The sequence below is a fragment of the Pseudoliparis swirei genome, chromosome 18, assembly GCF_029220125.1.
Source record: "Pseudoliparis swirei isolate HS2019 ecotype Mariana Trench chromosome 18, NWPU_hadal_v1, whole genome shotgun sequence".
Lineage (NCBI taxonomy): Eukaryota > Metazoa > Chordata > Actinopteri > Perciformes > Liparidae > Pseudoliparis > Pseudoliparis swirei.
In genome coordinates, this window is record NC_079405.1 from 18259035 (window position 1) to 18278773 (window position 19739).

The window sequence follows — 19739 nt, forward strand, 5'->3', positions numbered from 1 at the left end:
CTTACATGTCAAATAATTTATAATATTAAAATGTGAAAGTCAAGAAAAATACTTTTTTATAATCACAGAGAAAACATTAAAAAGGCATACACATTAATTCCAGTTAGCATGGAAAGGGTGTGGGCGTGCAGTGAATAGTTATGGGCAGGGTATGTCATGTTTCAATGAAAGCTGTTATTCTGGAGCAGAGGAGTCAGAGCCAGCTGAGGATGGAAGGACGCCTTTTCCATTTCCTTCTGAGAAGGAAATCAGACAGAGACAGAGTGTGTGTCGGATGGGGAGGAGCTGCCAACAGGCCGCTGTGGACACCATGTGTACCAGCTTATGTTTCCAGAAACTTTTACTCAAACAGTAAGAAATCAGTTACCACTAGAAAAGTTAATTCAGTATTTATTTATCCTCATATAGCTTATCAATCGTATAAGCTTGTTTTCCTGGGGTCTGGAATCCAGGAAATCCTATACTTTATACAACATCGCATTTGTGTTCCACAATGTTCCACTCATGTTCACCTCTAATTGTGTTACATTAAGAAAGCGGTCATACACATTTTCGTACCATTACATTTCTTGTTCATTCACTTTCCCTTCATCTTTAATTAATTAGTCTTAGAAGTAATCTATGAATTAGCATCAAAGGCCATCACCTGCAAAGAAGAACACAACATTATACATTATCAACACTGTACAACTGATCAGTAATGCATTAAGAAATTATAATTTAATGAGGATTTTCAGAATCAGAATCAGAACCTTTTATTGCCAAGTATGTTTTCACATACAAGGAATTTGTCATAGCAGGTGGTACAATAGACATTAACAACAATCAACAACAATCAACAGAGTGCAACAATTAGGAATATAAATATAAAATAAAGTTCACAGATAGGCAGGTAACAGTACTTTAAACAGTGTAATTAAGTTTAAAGTGACAAGTGTATTTAAAGTGAAGAGTTAAATTTATTTAAGTGTGTTTAAGTGACGAATTAGGTGATGTGAGGAATTAAGTGATGTGCATGGAAGTGACCGAAAGGAAATTGTCCTGGGGATGACAGTCAGTCAGTGGGGGACCCGGGCTCCTCTGTTAATGAGTCCGACTGACGATTATTTGATAGTGTAAACTGGGCAACTATTCCAATGACTTGTGGCGAGGTAACCAAACGGCTCCCTCTTTGTCTGAAAAGTGAAGTTAACGTGGATGTGGCTATTAACTTAGATTCTTTCTAATGGCAAGCCGGGGGCGACTTCTCTGGTTGCAAAAAAAGAAGACAGAGGGCAGGAAGTCTATGAACAATGGACCATACTTCTCACTTCTCACTCACAGACAGATACATCGATGCACACACTCACACATATGCACACACACAATTGAGCCCATACTCTTCTAATGGGACATAAAACGATACTGTTTTAGTTGTTTTTAGACACGCTAGCATGTTAGCCTTGTCCATGTGAGCATCTATGAGTTGAAGTTAAACACACAAACAGTACTTATTTAGTATTGTCCTCTTTATTATCTACACATTATAAATGGTATGTAAAGATAGCGTGTAGGAACCACTTACAGCACTTACAGTGTTATTACTATTTTGGCTTCTTTGTGGGTGTCATTCCATGTGTTTTTCCTAGAGGACGCTCTGTCCATGCTCTGATGAGAAATACTATCCTCACTTCTTTTCCTTCGTGTCATTCTTTTCTCTGCTCTGCTCTGTTCACACACAGAGTCAAACACATACAGATGAAGGAATATGCAGAGGCACACACAAGATTACACACTCACTCAAGGAAAAGACACACACACACAGACACACACACAAACACAGAATGGTCTCCTCGGCTCCCCAGGTACTTTGTGGCTTGAATTCCTCCAGGCAGAACAAATACTGTAGACGTAGACACACATGGACACACATATTCACATGCGCCATATTGAATCCTGATCAATCTTTTTCCATATTCACAAAAACTCTGTACCATCAAAATGTAAACCCAGATGCCATAATTAAATTTCCTTCCTTGTCATTTCCTTTTTTGTCAGTCTTTTTGTCTATTTCTTCACCATGGTACAAGCAAACATGTTGCCACCAAATGTTGTGTGTTCAACTGTAACCAAGAGCTGACAGAAGGGAGAAGGAATAAGTGAGTTAGGGAAAAACATGGAGGAGGTCTGGGGTCTGGGTTGTGGGCAGCGTTTGAAGAAGAGGAATGCATAAGGCAGCGGTAAACATCACTGGTAGCTTGAAAACTCACGCACATGCAGACGCATTAACACACATATACAGTTCCATGCAGCTCCCGAGGGTTTCAGTAGGAATTTAAGACAACTTGTGTTCGTTTCGATCAAACAGGTAAGTGTCAGTCTGTTTATCCTCTGCTCCCATTTTGTCTCTTCTGCAAAGCACGCAAAACTGGAAAAGTTCAAATCTCTATTGTCTATCTGTTTGATTACAGCTGATTTGATGAGGCACGGTTCCATAAAGTAGCTAAGCACTTGTAAACCTTTTTTTGCATTTTTCAGACTGCAAAATTTAAAACATACTGATAGTTAAACTTCCCGATGATGTAAACCGTTCACACTAACTGTTCATACTGTGAGTCTGTGTGTCTGCAAGTGTCTGCTTGTGGGGACAGAAACTGTGTGGGTATTACCGTAATCATGTACAGCTGTGCATGCAGGCAACAATTATGTATTATTCCCTCTCATACTCAGAAGTTTGAAGTCTGTATGCAAAAGCGTCCATTTCAGTTCCCGCTAAACTTCAATTAGTCATGTAATTTCCTTTTATTTAGCATTAAAAAGAAATGTTATAAAGAGAGGCTGCTATTTTAAAAAAAAGTGACCTAGTTTGACCTTCCACTGAAATATTTTTCATTTGGATTTTCAGAGCCCAAGGAGTTGCATTCTTTCATATAAGTCCATTCCAGCAAAGAGATAAAAGATGGATTGAGATCAATTTCATGTGGTACATTTCAAGAGTAGATTTCTACATATTCTACTGGATAAGAAAACACATTGACCTGCTAGTGGCACTAGAAGTAAAATCATTAGATCACCAAGGTCATTTTGATTAATTCTCAGTGAAATGTGAGTGTCTGTCTATCTAGCCAACAGTGATTGTCTAAAAATGAAAACCCTTATTCTCGTATTGTAGATCAATAGACCCAAAAAAGACATTTTACAACTTTCACAGGCTAATAAAATCAAGCACATCATGACAAGTTTAGTAAATTGACATATAAAAAAATGTGTTTTATTTCTGTTTCTGTTTAACTTGCAGGTTTACATATCTCACCGAGTGTCTCTATGGGTCTCCGGTGCTGTGCTGTACTGCTGCTGCTGTGTGTTTTCGACTTTGCCTCAGCCACTGATGTAGCTGACTACGGAGGGGTTCCGCTGTGGATTAATCGCCTTTTGGGTGAGCCCAGTGTGATGAGCCTGCAAGAACGGATGGACGCAGCCTGGTTTCGAGCCAACAACCCCCAGTCCTGCCCTATACAGTGTGACTGCCCCATCCAATGGCCCACGGCGCTGTACTGTGACCACAGAGGCCTGGCAGACATCCCTGACCACCTGCCGGAAACAACTCAATACCTGTTTCTTCAGGTAGAACAAATGAGCGTGTGTTGTCTTTACAACTGATACTAATCCACAGTGTTTTTCAAATTCCTGTTCACATTGTATACTTCCCACAGTCGCTAACCTCCACCACACTATAGTGTGAAAAGTCAAAATCCGTTGGGCATTTTTTCCTTTTGTTTCCAGAGCAACAACATCTCGTCCTTGTCGTCCTCTTTACTGGCGAACATTACTGCTCTACGCTGGCTCATCCTGGACCACAATCAGCTGCTGGACCTTGTCACGCTGCAGAACCAGACCCAGCTGTGCTACTTTTTTGCCAACTACAACCACTTGAGATCAGTGCCAAGCGTTCTACCAGCTGGACTCAAGCAGCTGCGACTTGCCCACAACCAAATTAGCAGCATCAGCCCAGGAGCTTTTCAGAACCTGCACAACTTGACACTACTGTTGCTGCAGGGAAACAAACTGCAAACCATCACAGAGGGAGACCTTAAAGGTAGAGTATCTTGTTTACTTTCTTTACATACACAATCTACTTAGGGTGGAAAGTGAGAGTCTGGTTCTTGTATACATGTTCACATTGTGCAAAAAGACAACAATACAGTGGAAAAACTAAAATGTTAGGGATTGTCATGTTTTGTTATGTTTTTCCATGTGTTGCTGGCTACAAGTAGTTATTAGGGTGGAGGGAGTCAAGCGGCTGTTTAATTCTACAGTGACCTGATGTTATGTCTCTCAGCAAATATCTAACTCATCATAACTTCTCAGCAAATATAACTTCTTAGATTCAGTCATAATTAAATGTGATACTTCTAAATGTAAAAGAGTTCTACAAATACCAAATAAGCAAATAAAACACAATTTAAAAGCCTGTAAAGAACATGTTTTCTTTAAGGCAGAGCATAAGAAAAGCTCAGTGAGTTGTGCACAGTAAGTAATAATATTTCAATGAAAATAATGCATTTTGGAGTTTCAATGATTCCTACTGTAACAAACATGATAGCTGTTAGTGTACCTGAACCATTCACTCGGCCCTGAGACTGTTCAGATCCGTCTCATTAACTTCACTGTCATTTAACATTGAATGTTAACACTCATTATTTACGTTGCACACATTTGTCAGTATTAATATTTAGCGTGTGCGTGTGCGCGTGTACGTGCGTGTGTGTATCTGTGTGTGTGTATTTTCTTTCCCCTTCTCTTGTAGGTCTGTTTAATCTGAACCTGCTGGAGCTCAGTGGGAATTTGTTCTCAGCTGTCCCCAGACATTTACCCACTTCTGTCCAGCAGCTCTATATGTCCAGTAACACTCTACCTGGGCTGGATAAAAACAGCTTTGGAGGATTTCTCAACCTAAAGTATCTTCGTCTAAGTCACTGTAGTCTGCAGAGCAGTGGCATCCACCAGCAAGTCTTCAACTTCTCCAGCTTGGTGGAACTGGACCTTTCTTATAACAAACTTAAAACCATTCCTACAGTTCCCACCACCCTGCAGTACCTCTACCTGGAGGCCAATGAAATACAAGGTGAGGTGCATACATACAGAAAGAAAGAAAACATGCACATACACACAGACACAAATGGCAGTCAACTTTACAGTGTGATTGTCTCACTGGCTTCATGTCTATGAAATGTTAATTTCCCCCACATGTGCACACATTCCTACAGTTTACAAATCAACAAAACACTCACTTCTTGTGGCAGTAAAGTAAAGTGGAAATGAGTTATGTGGCTGACCACCTGGAGAGGTCTGACACCTTAACCATATTCTGAGGGAGAAGAATAAATGTGGAAAATGTGTAACATGAAAAACATGAGAGAAACCCACACAAGCCCATCACTGCATACAGATGGGGATTGGGTTGGGCAGCTAGCAGGCGAGGCGAGTTGGAGATTGAAGGAGAGCGAGAATAAAGGGAGAGGAGGGACATTGAAGGCAGGGAAAGAGAAGAAGCAAGACGAGGGTGGAGGAGAGGAGAGGGAATATTGCAGTGGCGGGCCGTCAGGGCCAGCAAGGCCTTCTCTGCTGGCCTAAACATCATCAGAATATATATTTCTTTCTAAATATATTTCCCCACAAATATGTATTCAATTATTTCCCAGAGTAAGAGTTATTCTCTTAATTTCATAGCGTTCCTCTTGGTTGCGCTGCTACCAGCGCCAGGTTGAGATTTGGAGGGCTGGTCTTTATCTTAGATCTTTTATCCAATCATATTCAGCCATCGTGTGTTGCCAGGGGGCTAAAATCTGCCCTTAGGCCTTCAGAATCAACATTGCGGGTGCTGGTAGCTTCAAGTGAATGGGAATGACAATGTTGTGTCAACCAATCAGCTTTAGAGTTGGCTCCTCTAGGCCTTCTAGCTGGCCCCGGAACCGGCACAGGAGCCAGCTAGCAGGCGGAGTGCTGCACGTCTTTTGATTGGATTACCAATATTGAGAGGCGGGGCCTATGGGCAGGTAAATGCAGAACCTCAGAACTAGGAAACTGAATTTGATAGACTGTACAACAGAGTCATTGAAGTCTTCTTGAGGAAAGAAAGAAGGATGGATTTTGTGTTCAAATAATCAGTCTTTGGTGAGTAGGCATACAATGCATTCTATTTTTTATTAAATGTGTATGTATGTTTGGCACAAAATAAAATGGCAAATAGCCTATGTTGCAAATTATTTGTTTTCTTTCTTTTATTTTCAGTGAATAGTTATGTGTCTTTATCATCACGGTGAAACTGCTTTGGCTGCGACAATGCCCTGTTTAGTGAACAAACTAGTGCAAGTGACTTTTTTCTTCTTCTTTTTCTCCGTCCCGATGCGCGCATTCTGCAGCGCGCGAGACGGAGAGCCGAGAGAAATGACATGCTGTTGTGTAGATACGATCAACATCAGACGGCTGTTTAGTTTAATAAATGAACAAAGACGTGCTATAGAGAAAATGACGGGGGCGGGCCAATTTTTTTTAATGTCATGCGATCTACCAATACTACGCCGCGATCGACCGGTAGGTCGCGATCGACGTATTGAGCAGCCCTGGTCTAGAGCCATGTCATCATAATGATAGTAATAAGAGGTGGATTAATTCGGGTGGGACTGTGTAGGACCTCACTGAAGGCCCAGGCCCCAGGCCCACGGCCCGCCACTGGAATATTGGGTGGTTGGATGAGGGGAAAGTAGGTCAGCAAAGAAGTGGTATGAAAACATCTGGAATGGATTCAGAGGTAAGAGTGCCAGATGAGCCAGAAGCACATGCTGTTCCCCCCTTCATGATATCCTCTTTCCTCTCTCTCTCTCTCTTCCTGCTCTGCTTCCCATAAATCTGGCCTTTTTTGGCCAATAGGATTCTAAAGACATTGCGGCAGCCATGTAGCCTTTTTCAGTCACGTGACCATTCGTCAGCAATAACCTGGTGTGCTATTTTGGCTCATGGGCTCTGGCAAAGTGAAATATATTCTTGATCATCTGTGTAGCAGCAGACTAAGAGGCTATGTACCAACAGGACAGACAAACGTCAACATTCTTTCACAATAAAACATACCTCATCGTCTAGCTAGCACGACTGCTGCTACTGCTGTTGTTGTCTGCCAACACCTAAAGTCTGGGCCGAGAGAGTCTCTACGACTGAAACAAAGTGAGAAAGCAAAAGAGGGCATTGTGATCTCCTCATCCTCCGTTTTCACCACAGCACCTGCAAGACTTTCAGGAAATTAAAACTTTTGTCGAATGTTCAGACCTTCTTTGGTAAGGCAAGTTTCATGATGGGATGGAAGCGATTTTAGTAGTTCATCAAAAATAAAGAATGAACAACACCTGATGTGAAATCAAAACTGTCCTGCCTGTATCTACAATGTTTTGACAAGACAGCAATAAGAAGATGGCTTTCACTTTAGTGAATAATGAGTTTTTAACAATGAAATATGGTCTGTATATGTTTTTAAATTCCTGTCTGTTTTCTGTCTGTTAACTGCAGAGTTCAATGTGAGCAGTTTCTGCAGAGAGTGGGGACCTCTGTCCTACTCCAGAGTGAAGATCCTACGATTGGAGGGAAACAGAATGTCCTACCAACAGCTGCCATCAAACTGGGCCTTTTGCCTGCGAGTGCTTGAAAGTATTTACATCTAATCCACTCTCTGAATATTCAACAACATAGGGTAACTGTATGTTACTGGTCAAGCTCATATAGAGAGAAAACAAGAGTCAACCTCATATTTTTGTTTTGTTAGCCAACTTATCACTTGTGAAGTCAAACAACTCAGCCTACAGATACAGCTGACATGAATTCATGACGTCTTCAATATGGAGACACACACCCAGCCACTGGAGGAGAGCTAGTGCTGCTCGCTACTTTATTGGAAAAGAGTTGGAAACATTGGGCTGTGTTTTTCAATTGAATACTTTCAAAATCTATCTCACTCTTGCTGGTTTTTCCAGGGTTGTCGACCCAAGCTGAAACTTGTCAATACCTGAAACTTTTCCCTGTAAAAAAATGTTTCTTCTATTTCTTGGGAGTTTTTCCTGATCCGATGTGATCTGATATATGTACACATTTTAAATCTCACTTAGACAAATTAGTAATTTGTGACATTGGGCTTTACAAAGTAAACTGAATTTAATTGAATAGTATAAAGTAAATATTTACAATAGAAAAACAGATTATTTGACACGTTAACCTCTTAAACGGAGATTATCCTCGTCGTCAGGGAGGCTTACAATAGACAATGTTAGATTAAACCTTATTTCCATACAGTGTTTTACAGTATATAGCTAAGTATATCTAATGTATTAAAAAGTTACTTTCTAATATCCATAATGTAGAAACACCGTTACACGTGGTCAGAGATGAATTCCGAAACTGGAAGAAGCAAATACAGTGAGATCCCAATTACCAGCAGCAAATATGTCAGTACTGTACTATTGCTGTTTCCTTGATATTTTACTTTAACGATGCATTAAAGGATTTCAATCTTGGCTTACTTTCAGTTTGTGTGTAACATGTATGTACTTTGTTTTTCAAGCCTGCATTTTGTGTTGATGTCCTCTCATAATTTATTCTGTTAAAGGTATCCTCCAACTGACTGAGGAGCTCTGATTCCATGAAGAGACACACAGTCAAAAGTAGTAGCTGCATTTACAAAAATTATGGTTGTTTCTTTTTTTAGAAACCTGCAAACCGAATCCAACTCACTTTGTATTCATTTTTATTGACCACATCTTTCACTACAGGCTTGTGTGAGAGTTTGATATTTGTAATATCTAGGTAATTTATGAATCAGCTTTAAAGATTGAAAAGATATGTTTTCTAAAATTGACTTTTACTGTAAAGACACCAAACAATATTTGGTATAGGCAATCAACTCTTAACCAAGAACTATTCAAAGTAAATATTTGATGGTCTGATTTAACTTGCACTATGTCTAGACCATGACTACCAGAGTCTCGAACACATAGTTCCTTTGAGGTACACACATTTTCCATAAAGCTATTTGTATGCTTGTTCCAATGACGACCAGCTTGCAGTCTGTTGGGTACATATGAAGTCATGATGAGTCATGGTTATAATATGTTAATAACTTAGCTTGAGTGAGGCTTGTTGTTTCCCCCTTCTTTGCAGTCTTTATGCTATGTCTAAGCTAACTGACTGTAACATTATATAAAGCACAGGTATGAGAGTGATATCCACTTGAGTCTGCAAGAAATAAAAATATATAAATGAACTACTATGTAACCTTTATGGGGGTCAGCACTTCATACAAATAACCGGTTAATGCTCTGACCATTGTCTTGGTATGGCTGTTCTCTTTTATAAATGGAATATTTATAAAGGAGAACTGGAATAATTAGATAGTCCCGATGGGCATCTTGCATGGTAGAAATGCACTAAATAAGTAAAAGTCCATGACAAACTATATTTTCTTCTTTTCTTTTCTTTAATTGGACTGTTTATTCGTCCTCACACTTAAACCAGACTCCTGCTCCATTCTTCCCTTTCAAAGCCATATAAAGCACAGTGATCAAATATGAGAAACAGATATATCAGCAGTATGAAAACACATTTGATATCCATAAACGGTTTTAATGGACCCTCTGTAGTGAATCCCAACCACAGTTGTCGGTTTTCAGGAATTGCAAGCCGACCGCAAGAGCAAGAAGGGCCAGAGGCTACATGAGATCAAAGTGGATCAAACAGCTGACTAAATGAACCGCACCGCATTGAGGTTTTCATTGTCCTTCAGAGCATATAGCTAATGTCATTGTTGCCATCGATACTTACAGGCTCACTGTTTGGTCGGCGAAGAGGATCTAAATAAAGTGGAAAAATGCAAAATTGACATAGCAAAAATGATGATAACAAATATTGATCTCAAAAGAGCAGCTTCAATTTGTTTATTATTGTGAAGTATTTCATTCAAGACTCAGATAATACAAGTTATTTTCCATATAATTTGGATTGTAAGAAAGATAGGAATTCATCTCAGTTTACAACTTACTTCAAATAAAGCATCATAGTCAGGGAAATTATTTTTGCAGCCATTTAAAGACAGGACAACACTGACTCATTAAGCTCTGGCCATTCCTCTCCTGAACTAAACTCTGCCTTGGAAACTAGGAGTCAAGATACTCCTCACAGATCACATCTCTCTAGTCTGTACACAGACTCTTCTTTAGTACAGGTTAAATATGAACTGGTCCAAATTATTTTGAATTGAAAATGTTATCCACTCTTGTTTATGGTCTGTATTTATTCTCTATGTTAAAAACTAAATTGACACTGCATATAGAAAGTTTCAGAATTCTGGGACCTGGGTTATGAGAGACTAGCTGTTATGTATTTTCATTTCTTTGTCTTGTTTTGATTTTACAGCCGGCAACTTTTTCTTTTTATTTACGCTTCCTGGCACTTTATGAACTAATGATCCAGATTTCTCTCTCAGGAGTTGGTAGAGAAAAAAACAGCACAAATGGCTAGAAACCCGGGTTGACAGTCTGCCAACATATTCGTAACTTTATGTAATAATATGTATGAGTACGTGTTTTATTCAGTCAATCATGATGTACAAAAAGTAAAGCCACAATCTAATATACAAAAAAAAAGAAATTACTGAAAAGGTATAGGCAGAAGCATAAATGCTTATATACTCCTATCCTAAATTATTATCAATTAAATCATTGGATACAAATAAATACAAATATGTTTGATTCACACTTAGTAATTTTAGAGTTTTATAAACAATCCTTTAGAAAACGAAAAAAATAGTTGACCATTCTTACATTTATATTAGCGGTGTTCCATAATAGAGATACACCTTCTTTGAATCCCTTCTTTTTTTTTTGTACAGTAAACTTACAAACATCTCTCAAATCATATTGATACTCGCGTATTGAAAACAACCTTTGTACACAGTCTGGGAGTCAATTTGCTTTAGCTCTGTACATTGTTTGCATTATTTTATATTAGACCAAATCATTACATTTCATAAGATGTGGTCTGACAAACAATAGACTTGTATGCTCAGTAACCAGCCTTATTGATGAAACATATTGCTCGTTTTTGTAACAAGACAGTTGAACTTATAAATAGTTTATAGGTTGACCCCGACACCTCAACACAATAAGATATACTGTGTATGGAAGTATAAGTGAGCAATACATTATATGCTAGGCCTTAGAAATTCAATATGTTGTTTCCATGTCGATAATGACCCCGAAGAATTTGACCTCAAAAGCTCTTTAAATTTTATCATGACATAATTGTAATTCAATATTTCCTTCTAATTCTTTTTGATTTAAAATAAAAACATGATTTTTTCCCCCTTTATATTATGAGATTATGCATTAACAGCAAACAAAGTTCCTTCAAACATTTTCTTGAGCAAAATGACACATTTTAATAATTTAGTTACATTAAAAATATAGTTAATACAAAGTATAAAAAATATTGGACCAATCACTGATCCCTGTGGTACTCCACAGGTGACCTTCCTAAGTCCTGACACTTACACACACTGCTATCTATTTTCCAAGTATTTTTATTTAGCCAAGAGGTATCCCTCTTATCCTATACTTCTCCAATGTTCTCAATAATGTAGTGTGATAGTATTACAAGCATTCTGGAGGTCAACTTAAGTATGTCAATCTTGTGTTTGATTCTTGTCCTCAAGGGGCCCAAAAGCAAAAATGAATACAGACTTCAGTACATACCACCATCAGAGAATCTTGGTCCAATTACTTGACAGAGATCATTTTAATATTTCTGCTGGTGCTTTAACACACTTAACTTAAATTGCCAAGTAATGTTAACTTTAATGCTAACATTATGTGTTGGAGATGGTTGATCTTAGCAATAAAAGCTAATCCTTATGTGTCTTACTTAATAGATAACAGACAAATATTATTGGACCTTGTTCTATTGTGCCTTTGTAACAAAAACGTAACCAGCTTGGCAAATGTGAGCAGTTGGGTCTCAATTAATCCTAATATTAGCAGTCTAGATACATTTTATAATAATAATAATAATACATTCATTTTATAAGGCGCCTTTCAAGGCACTCAAGGTCGCCGTACAACATATTTAAAAATGGACACAATTAAAAAGCAGAACAGTTAAAAAGCAAAACAGTTAAAAAGCAGAACAGTCTGCAGCAGAGCAACCAAGAGGGGAACAGGTCAGCCATAGGCCTGCCTGAAAAGGTGAGTTTTGAGGTGAGTTTTGAATAAAGTGATAGAGTCAATGTTTCTGATGTCAGGGGGGAGGGAGTTCCATAGGCGAGGGGCAGAGCGGCTGAAGGCTCGTGACCCCATGGTGGACAAACGAGCTGGGGGGACGGTCAGGTTGATGGAGGAAGCAGACCTGAGAGACCGGGTGGGGATGTTGATTTGGAGGAGGTGAGACAGGTATGGAGGGGCGAGGTTGTGGATGGCCTTGAATGCATGGAGCAGGATCTTAAAGTCAATGCGGTGTTTGATGGGAAGCCAGTGGAGTTGTTGTAGAACAGGGGTGATGTGACAGACCGAAGGGGTTTTGGTGATGATGCGGGCAGCAGCGTTCTGGACCAGTTGGAGCTTATGGAGGAGTTTCTGGGGGAGACCAAAGAGGAGGGAATTGCAATAATCCAAGCGGGAGGTGACAAGAGAGTGGACCAGGATTGCGGTGCTGTTGGGTGTGAGTGAAGGGCGGAGGCGGTTGATATTTCGGAGGTGGAAGTAGGCAGACCGGATGGTGGTGTTGATGTGAGTGTGGAATGACAGTGTGCAGTCGAGGACGACACCCAGACTCTTCGCCTGAGGAGGGGGAGACCGAGGAGTTGTCTATTGTAAGGGTGAAACTGGGATGCTTGGTGAGAGTGGACTTGGAGCCAATGAGGACAACCTCGGTTTTATTGCTGTTCAATTGGAGGAAGTTTGAGGTAAACCAGTCTTTGATTTCCTGTAAACAGGCACAGAGGGAGGGGGGCGGGAACGTGGAAGAGGGTTTGGAGGAAACATAGAGTTGGGTGTCGTCCGCTTAACAGTGGAATTGAATGTTATGTTTGCGGAAAATGAGTCCAAGTGGGAGGAGGTAGATGATAAACAGGATAGGACCAAGGACAGAGCCCTGGGGAACACCGGAGGAGAGGGGGGAGGGGTGTGATGTGAATGATTTTAACTGAATGAACTGAGTACGGCCAGAGAGATATGAGTGAAACCATGAAAGGGGTGTGTCTGAAATTCCAATGGAGGCTAGTCGATCCAATGGAGGCTAATTTAGAGATTGTAGGTTACTGACCTGCAAGTATTGTCTGGTTTGTGTGTTTTATTTTGCTTTGCGAAGAGCATAACTGATTTCAGGTCTGGCTGGCAGGTCAAAACGTTCCAGCTGATACAGGCCACGAAATGGAAAAATAGTGTGATGTTTTTTGGGGGTTAGCTTTGAGGATTCAAATGCAAGATGCGTCATTTCATTGACATCTTTTTTTAGATATATGTAAAAAAAAAAAGTCTCAACCAAAACTATTGGACAGAAGACTGATGGACTAATTGACTCTTAAAGAGGAGTAATGTGCAAAGAGGCTTGGACCTCCTGGCTGTGTTAATAGTCTGTTTGAGTCTGGGTGGAGAAATCATCTATAAATCCAAGGCAGACGTCTATGGTACATGTGGTTTTGGATAAATCACTGAGGAAGCCGTTGGATTCACTTACCTATATTTACAGCCTGCAGCCCTCTCATTACAGACACCTGTGAAACTGTGGCTCAGAGGTGAGCCTTCAATCAGAGGATCGGCGGTTTGATCCTCGGCTCCGCTAGTCCATTTCAATGGGTTCTTGGGCAAGACACTTAACCCCAAAGTGATCCCATAGTAGTGTTAAAGCGCTTTGAGTGGTCGGAAGACTAGAAAAGTGCTATATAAGTACAGGTCCATTACCAACTAAACACACACAGAATGCTGATGTTGCTGTCTTGTATTTATTGTATTTCTATTTCACAGTAATCAACATACAGTGCAGTAATAACGAGGATTTGGCTTAAAAGCTGTGTTTGCAGAGTTTTGTCAAATGCTGAGTTTATGACATCATTTTCCTGAGGTTTTCCCACAGTCCCTGTGCACCACTGACATATTTTCTCAACTTATAATGCAATTTAACTAGTTGTGGTTTTCCTCTAGCCCAGACAACGCTTTCATTAGCTTGCTGACTAATCTTTAAGAGAGGTGTGGGTGGGTAAAGGAGTCTCCTCAGAGTGTTTAATGGTGAAAGATGTGGAGCTGAATGTCCAGACTGAATGTTGTATGTGTGGACGATGTGGTTGCGTGTGTGAGGACAGCTTGACTGTTAAGGACTCCGTATCACATATTCCATATTTAACTGAGTACCAACAAAGCCTCATATGTGAAACACATGCAGCTTACTCAATGCAATATGGATACTTGCAAACACACGCACACACACTCCTGTGCTACAGCTACACCAGTACCATCTACAATGAAGCATAATTTTTTTTATCTAAAAGAGTCCATCTGGATAATTGTCCTTCCTCTTCCCTGGTCCCTAAATTAACCCATGGAACAACAACAAGGGGGCAGACATTGAGCCTTTTTCCAGTGGCAACTTGTGGTATCCCAAAAAACTGCAAAAGAAGCCGATTTTAGTTTGTTGCAAGGTGTTTATAAATCTGTCCGTCTGTGGATGGATTTAGTCACTGCAATTGCGCAGCCGTGCATACAGTAAGAAGAGTTTACAGGAGTAATTGAGATAATATGCTAGAAGATGGATGTGCTCAGAGCAAGGGCGCCTTGCAAGTAGGCAATTGGAAGAAGGCCCCATAGGCCCCCCTCACTTCAAGTCCCTTGCGTAATTTGGCGTTGCTGCTCGTGTAATCCCATCGCAAGATGGCCTCTTGTTATTTTTAAAGCCTACATCCATCATGGATTTAAAATTCCAACTGGGAGTTTTTCCTGATCCGATGTGAGGTCCTGGAACAGGGGTGTCGTATGTGCACAGATTGTAAAGCCCTTTGAGGCAAATTTGTAATTTGTGATATTGGGCTATACAAAATAAACTGAATTGAATTGAACTGGCTACCGGACCCCAAGATGACACATTTTAAGCCCAATAAGAACTGCTCGCCTGGCATGCATGCCCAAAAGTTTCAATAATTTTAAACCCTATAAACCATGTTTACCTTCAGGGCATGCAGTGCCCACGAAATATATCGGTATGGTGTTTCCCTACTGGCAATGCCTGAGAATCCCATCAACTTTGTATTGTGATGACGTCACACATTTTAAAATAACTTTTCTCTGCAATAAGTAGCCACTGAGAAAACTTGGGAGCAAGGCTGAACTGCATATCCACCTAATATGACGTGCACGTACGGCACGCAGTTCAGTCTTGCTCCCAATTTTATCATGACCCGGAGTTTCTGTCTTGTTTTGTGTCTTATTTTGAAGTCCTTGTGTCATCTGTCTCCCGGTGATTGTCTGCCCTGGTCCTGATTGTTTCCTTCTGTGTGATTGCTGGCCCCGCCCTCATTGTGTCCACCTGTGTCTCGTTCCCCGTTGTCCAATCACCTCTGCCTGCCTGTGTATTTAAACCCTGTTATCTCATTCCCCAGTGTGGCTTCGGACCTTTGGTTCGTGTTTGTCGTCCTGTGTTAGCTGTAATTCAGAATTAAATATTGGTTTGGAAGTAGTGTCGGCATTTAGGTCCTTTCTCTCGCTACGTCAAATTTAGATCCTTGAACCACATATAAAAAAAATATACAAAAATAAGAAAGTATTACAAAAAGTCAGTTTTCTTACTCACCAAGGGCATCAGTTTGTGTTTCAGCTGGAGAAAGTTTGTTTAAATTCACGACGGATTTGATTAGGAAACCATGCAGGGGGCTTCCTTCTGGTGACTTGCTTACTTGAGAGTACTTTTCTGCTTGTTTGATTTCATGGATGATGTAAGGCTTCTCTCTCTCATTGGCTGCCTTTAGGATCCAGTATTTGACAGTGCTCAGTGTATGTTAGAACATTTTAATTACAAAGATATGACAAGCTGCGAGACATGACATTTCAGAAAGTCATTTATGAGACGATACATGAAATTATTTATGAAAATGTGATGACATATCCAAGGATTACCGTTCACAGCTGTGGATTTTTGCTTTACTTTGGAGAGAAGAAAGTGGTTGGGGCCTGCAGAATTTATAATGTTTACACAGTGGATGCAGCATCCTCTTGTTGAGGAGGTGCGTCACATAAGAAAGTTCTCCGGGAACCTTTCTGGTTGAAGATCATGCACGTTTCCTTTAGACCAAAAAGTTTAATCGGGCAGTTTACTCTGTAGATGGCAGAACAGGCCATTCTCAGATTATTATACACACCACGTCATTTTGGTTGGAGCCTCGTTCTCTCCATCAGTTTAGAAAACATCTCCTGAAGTATGTAACAGCAGGAAGGACTCCTGCTTAAAGAGTTTCTGCAGCACAATATGAGTCTTTGCCCTAAAAAATATCTCTCTTCTTGAATCATCAGGTCTTACTGAGCCCTAAAAAACAGAGCACTAACACCCAACCACCGCTGTCCAGCTTATTTGAACGCTGCAGACCGAAGAGTTACATTCCTCAGCCCATGTGACTCTTTTCACATAGACCACATAGTTTTATCTTCAAACATTAGCTAATTTATACAATAGTAAAAATATTAAAATAAAAGTGCATTCTTTGGATGGTGGATGAAAAGTGTGCAAAAAAATTATGGATAAATATGAGTTGATGGGCACAGGGTGCACAGGGAGGCACCATATTACATGTAGTCAACACAGGGTACTCAACCTCAACGTCAAGCAGAAAACATGAGACACACTCTTTAAATGTCACATTATGGTTTGTGTCCATTTAAAGGAAAAATGTAAGTGATTCTAAGTAGGTAGGATTTTTTTTCAGACAGTGATGGTTTCTACACCAGATGTCTAACTGACAGTGCTGTAGCTAAATTTAAAGAAGTGATTCCTTCTGCATTTGATTCAATACCACGTCTCAATATAACAGAGGACTCCTGGTCTAACTTTAGTCCGTCCCAGATTGATCATCTTGTTGATAGTGATAGTCACTGAGAATGACACTGGACTCGATAGAAGAAGACAGTGAGGCAGAGGAGGTTTGCTCCCTGGTATAACCCTCAGACCCGCAAACTAAAGTAAGCATCACGAAAGCTTGAAAGTATATGGCGTTCAACTAATCTGGAAGAATACCGCTTAGTTTGGCGAGATAGTCTTAAAATTTATAAGAAGGCCCTCCGTAATGCCAGAGCAGCCTATTACTCATCAGTAATAGAGAAAAATAAGAACAACCCCAGGTTTCTCTTTAGCACTGTAGCCAGGCTGACAGAGAGTCACAGCTCTGTGGAGCCGAGTATTCCTATAGACCTCAGTTGTAATGACTTTATGAACTTCTTTAATGAAAAGATTGTAACTATTAGAGGCAAGATTAATAATCTATTGCCCTTAACCAGTGCCAATCTGTCCTCAAGCAGAGTGGCCTTGGAAACCGCTGTATGCCCTGGTGTATATTTGGAGGGCTTTTCTCCCATCAACCGTGACCAATTATCTTCAACGGTTTCTACTTCTAACACCTCGACCTGTCTCTTGGACCCCATCCCGACGAGGCTGCTTAAAGACGTTTTGCCTTTAATTGGCAGCTCTCTATTAGATATTATCAATGTGTCTCTGCTAACAGGCCACGTACCACACTCCTTCAAAGTGGCTGTCATTAAACCTCTCCTGAAGAAGCCCACTCTGGATCCAGAGGTGTTGGCTAACTACAGACCGATCTCTAACCTCCCCCTCCTCTCTAAGATCCTTGAGAAAGTAGTCGCACACCGGTTGTGTGACTTTCTACATCATAATAGTTTATTTGAGGAGTTTCAGTCAGGATTTAGAAAACACCACAGCACCGAGACAGCACTGGTGAAAATTACAAATTACCTCCTAATGGCATCAGATAAAGTTATCAAGCTCCTCTTTTATGGAACCAGCTTCCAATTTCAGTCCGGGAGGCAGACACAGTCACCTCGTTTAAGAGTCGACTTAAGACTTTCCTCTTTGACAGAGCTTATAGTTAGGGCTGAATCAGGTTCACCTGGTCCAGCCCCTGGATATGCTGCTATAGGCTTATAGCTGCCGGGGGACGTTTTAGGATGCACTGAGTACCTATCTCCTCTTTTTTCTCTCCTTAGGGATGAATTTTCATCTCTCGATCACACGTTACTAACTCTGCTTTCTCCCCGGAGTCCTTTTGACTTCACGTCTCATGGGGTCATCGGACCCTATGAGACGGCATAGATCCTATCTGCCTGATGGATCATCGAGGTCTGGGTCGTGGAATTCCTGCTACCGACTACGCCACTGTCCTGTTGAGACTCCGCCCACTGTTGAGACTCCGCCCACTCCTCCTCTCTTCCGCCATGTGCCTGATGGATCGTGGAGGTCTCCATTGTGGAATATGCCTGCTATGAACTATTCATACACTCTGTCATATTCATTGAATGTATTCACATTAACCTTTAACAAGTGCCTGTGTGTATTTAACAGTGTCTAGATACGCCTTAATTCAACAGACAGCTGCATCAGTTCAGTGTGCACAAAAGCTGACTGTTCTGAACCAAACTACATTTTGGTGCTCCTCTGTTTCTTCTTTTTGAATCAACACTTAGTCTATAAAATCACTGAATCAAACCAACATGACACACATACTCACAAAAACAGTCAAATACAGTGCACTAAAAATACCAGATGTACTATTAAAAGACAAAAAGTACAGTGTTCTTTTGTTTTTTAGCACAGCTTTTATGTATTATGCAATAGGCTTGTAAACCTAAAACATTTGTCAGCATAAAAACAATTTATGTAAACCATACAGTAACTCAAGAATCTTAATTCATTCACCCAATGTTCATCGTACTTATGTTTATAAATACCCAGACTGTATTTACTACTCTGTGAAACAAGAGGATCCTCTCACAGAATTAAACATACAGAATGTTGTCACAAAGACAAAACAATGCACACAACTGCAATAAAGTATAACTGTGGGAAATGCTAGTCAGAGAAGTGATGAACATATTGTTGTGCTTCTAGTACAGCTAATGATTTGATTTCCAATTCACATCATACATTATACATAATGTTCACATTACAAAACAATGGAAGGCATGTGTAGCACGTGTGAGTGTCGGGGGGGGGGGGGGGTTTGGCAGTATGAGACTTTTATTTATCTTATTGATCGCAGCCGGTCGAGTCTTTGCTTCGTGGCCGTCTGCTCCCCGCTCTCCCTCTTGTTCACCAGCTAGTCCTGCTCTTATATGCGAGACAAACAAAACCCCAATTGAATACAGCTGAGGCCCTTACCCATCCCGTCACCGTTCCTTGAGCCACACCCCCGCTCCACCCACTCAGCAGCTGTGCTTAAACACTCCCTGCTGCCACAGCATGCTTTGTAGGAAGAGAGATTAAAAACACTGATTAAAAAGATCATTGATCCTCAGAGCAACATATAAAGAGGATCAGGGTCAGATTATTTTCAATACGTAAAAAAATAGATCATATGTGGCTTTTACAGTTATTGTATTAGGCTTATGCAAGCTGTATTTTGGGATGAAAGGCTCATTTACCTTTATTTAATGTTATTCTTAAAGAAGCTAAAGATATAG

At 40.4% G+C, this 19739-nt stretch overlaps 1 protein-coding gene across 1 annotated transcript; it reads left to right on the forward strand.

Moving 5' to 3' along the window:
- The first annotated feature begins 2195 nt into the window (after positions 1-2195).
- zgc:113307 (uncharacterized protein LOC553753 homolog) lies at positions 2196-8537 on the forward strand. Its single transcript, XM_056438576.1, has 5 exons — positions 2196-2347; positions 3278-3603; positions 3763-4075; positions 4787-5104; positions 7540-8537. The coding sequence occupies exons 2-5, from the start codon at positions 3304-3306 to the stop codon at positions 7689-7691; spliced, it is 1083 nt and encodes a 360-aa protein (XP_056294551.1). The 5' UTR covers positions 2196-2347; positions 3278-3303; the 3' UTR covers positions 7692-8537.
- The last annotated feature ends 11202 nt before the right edge of the window (positions 8538-19739 follow it).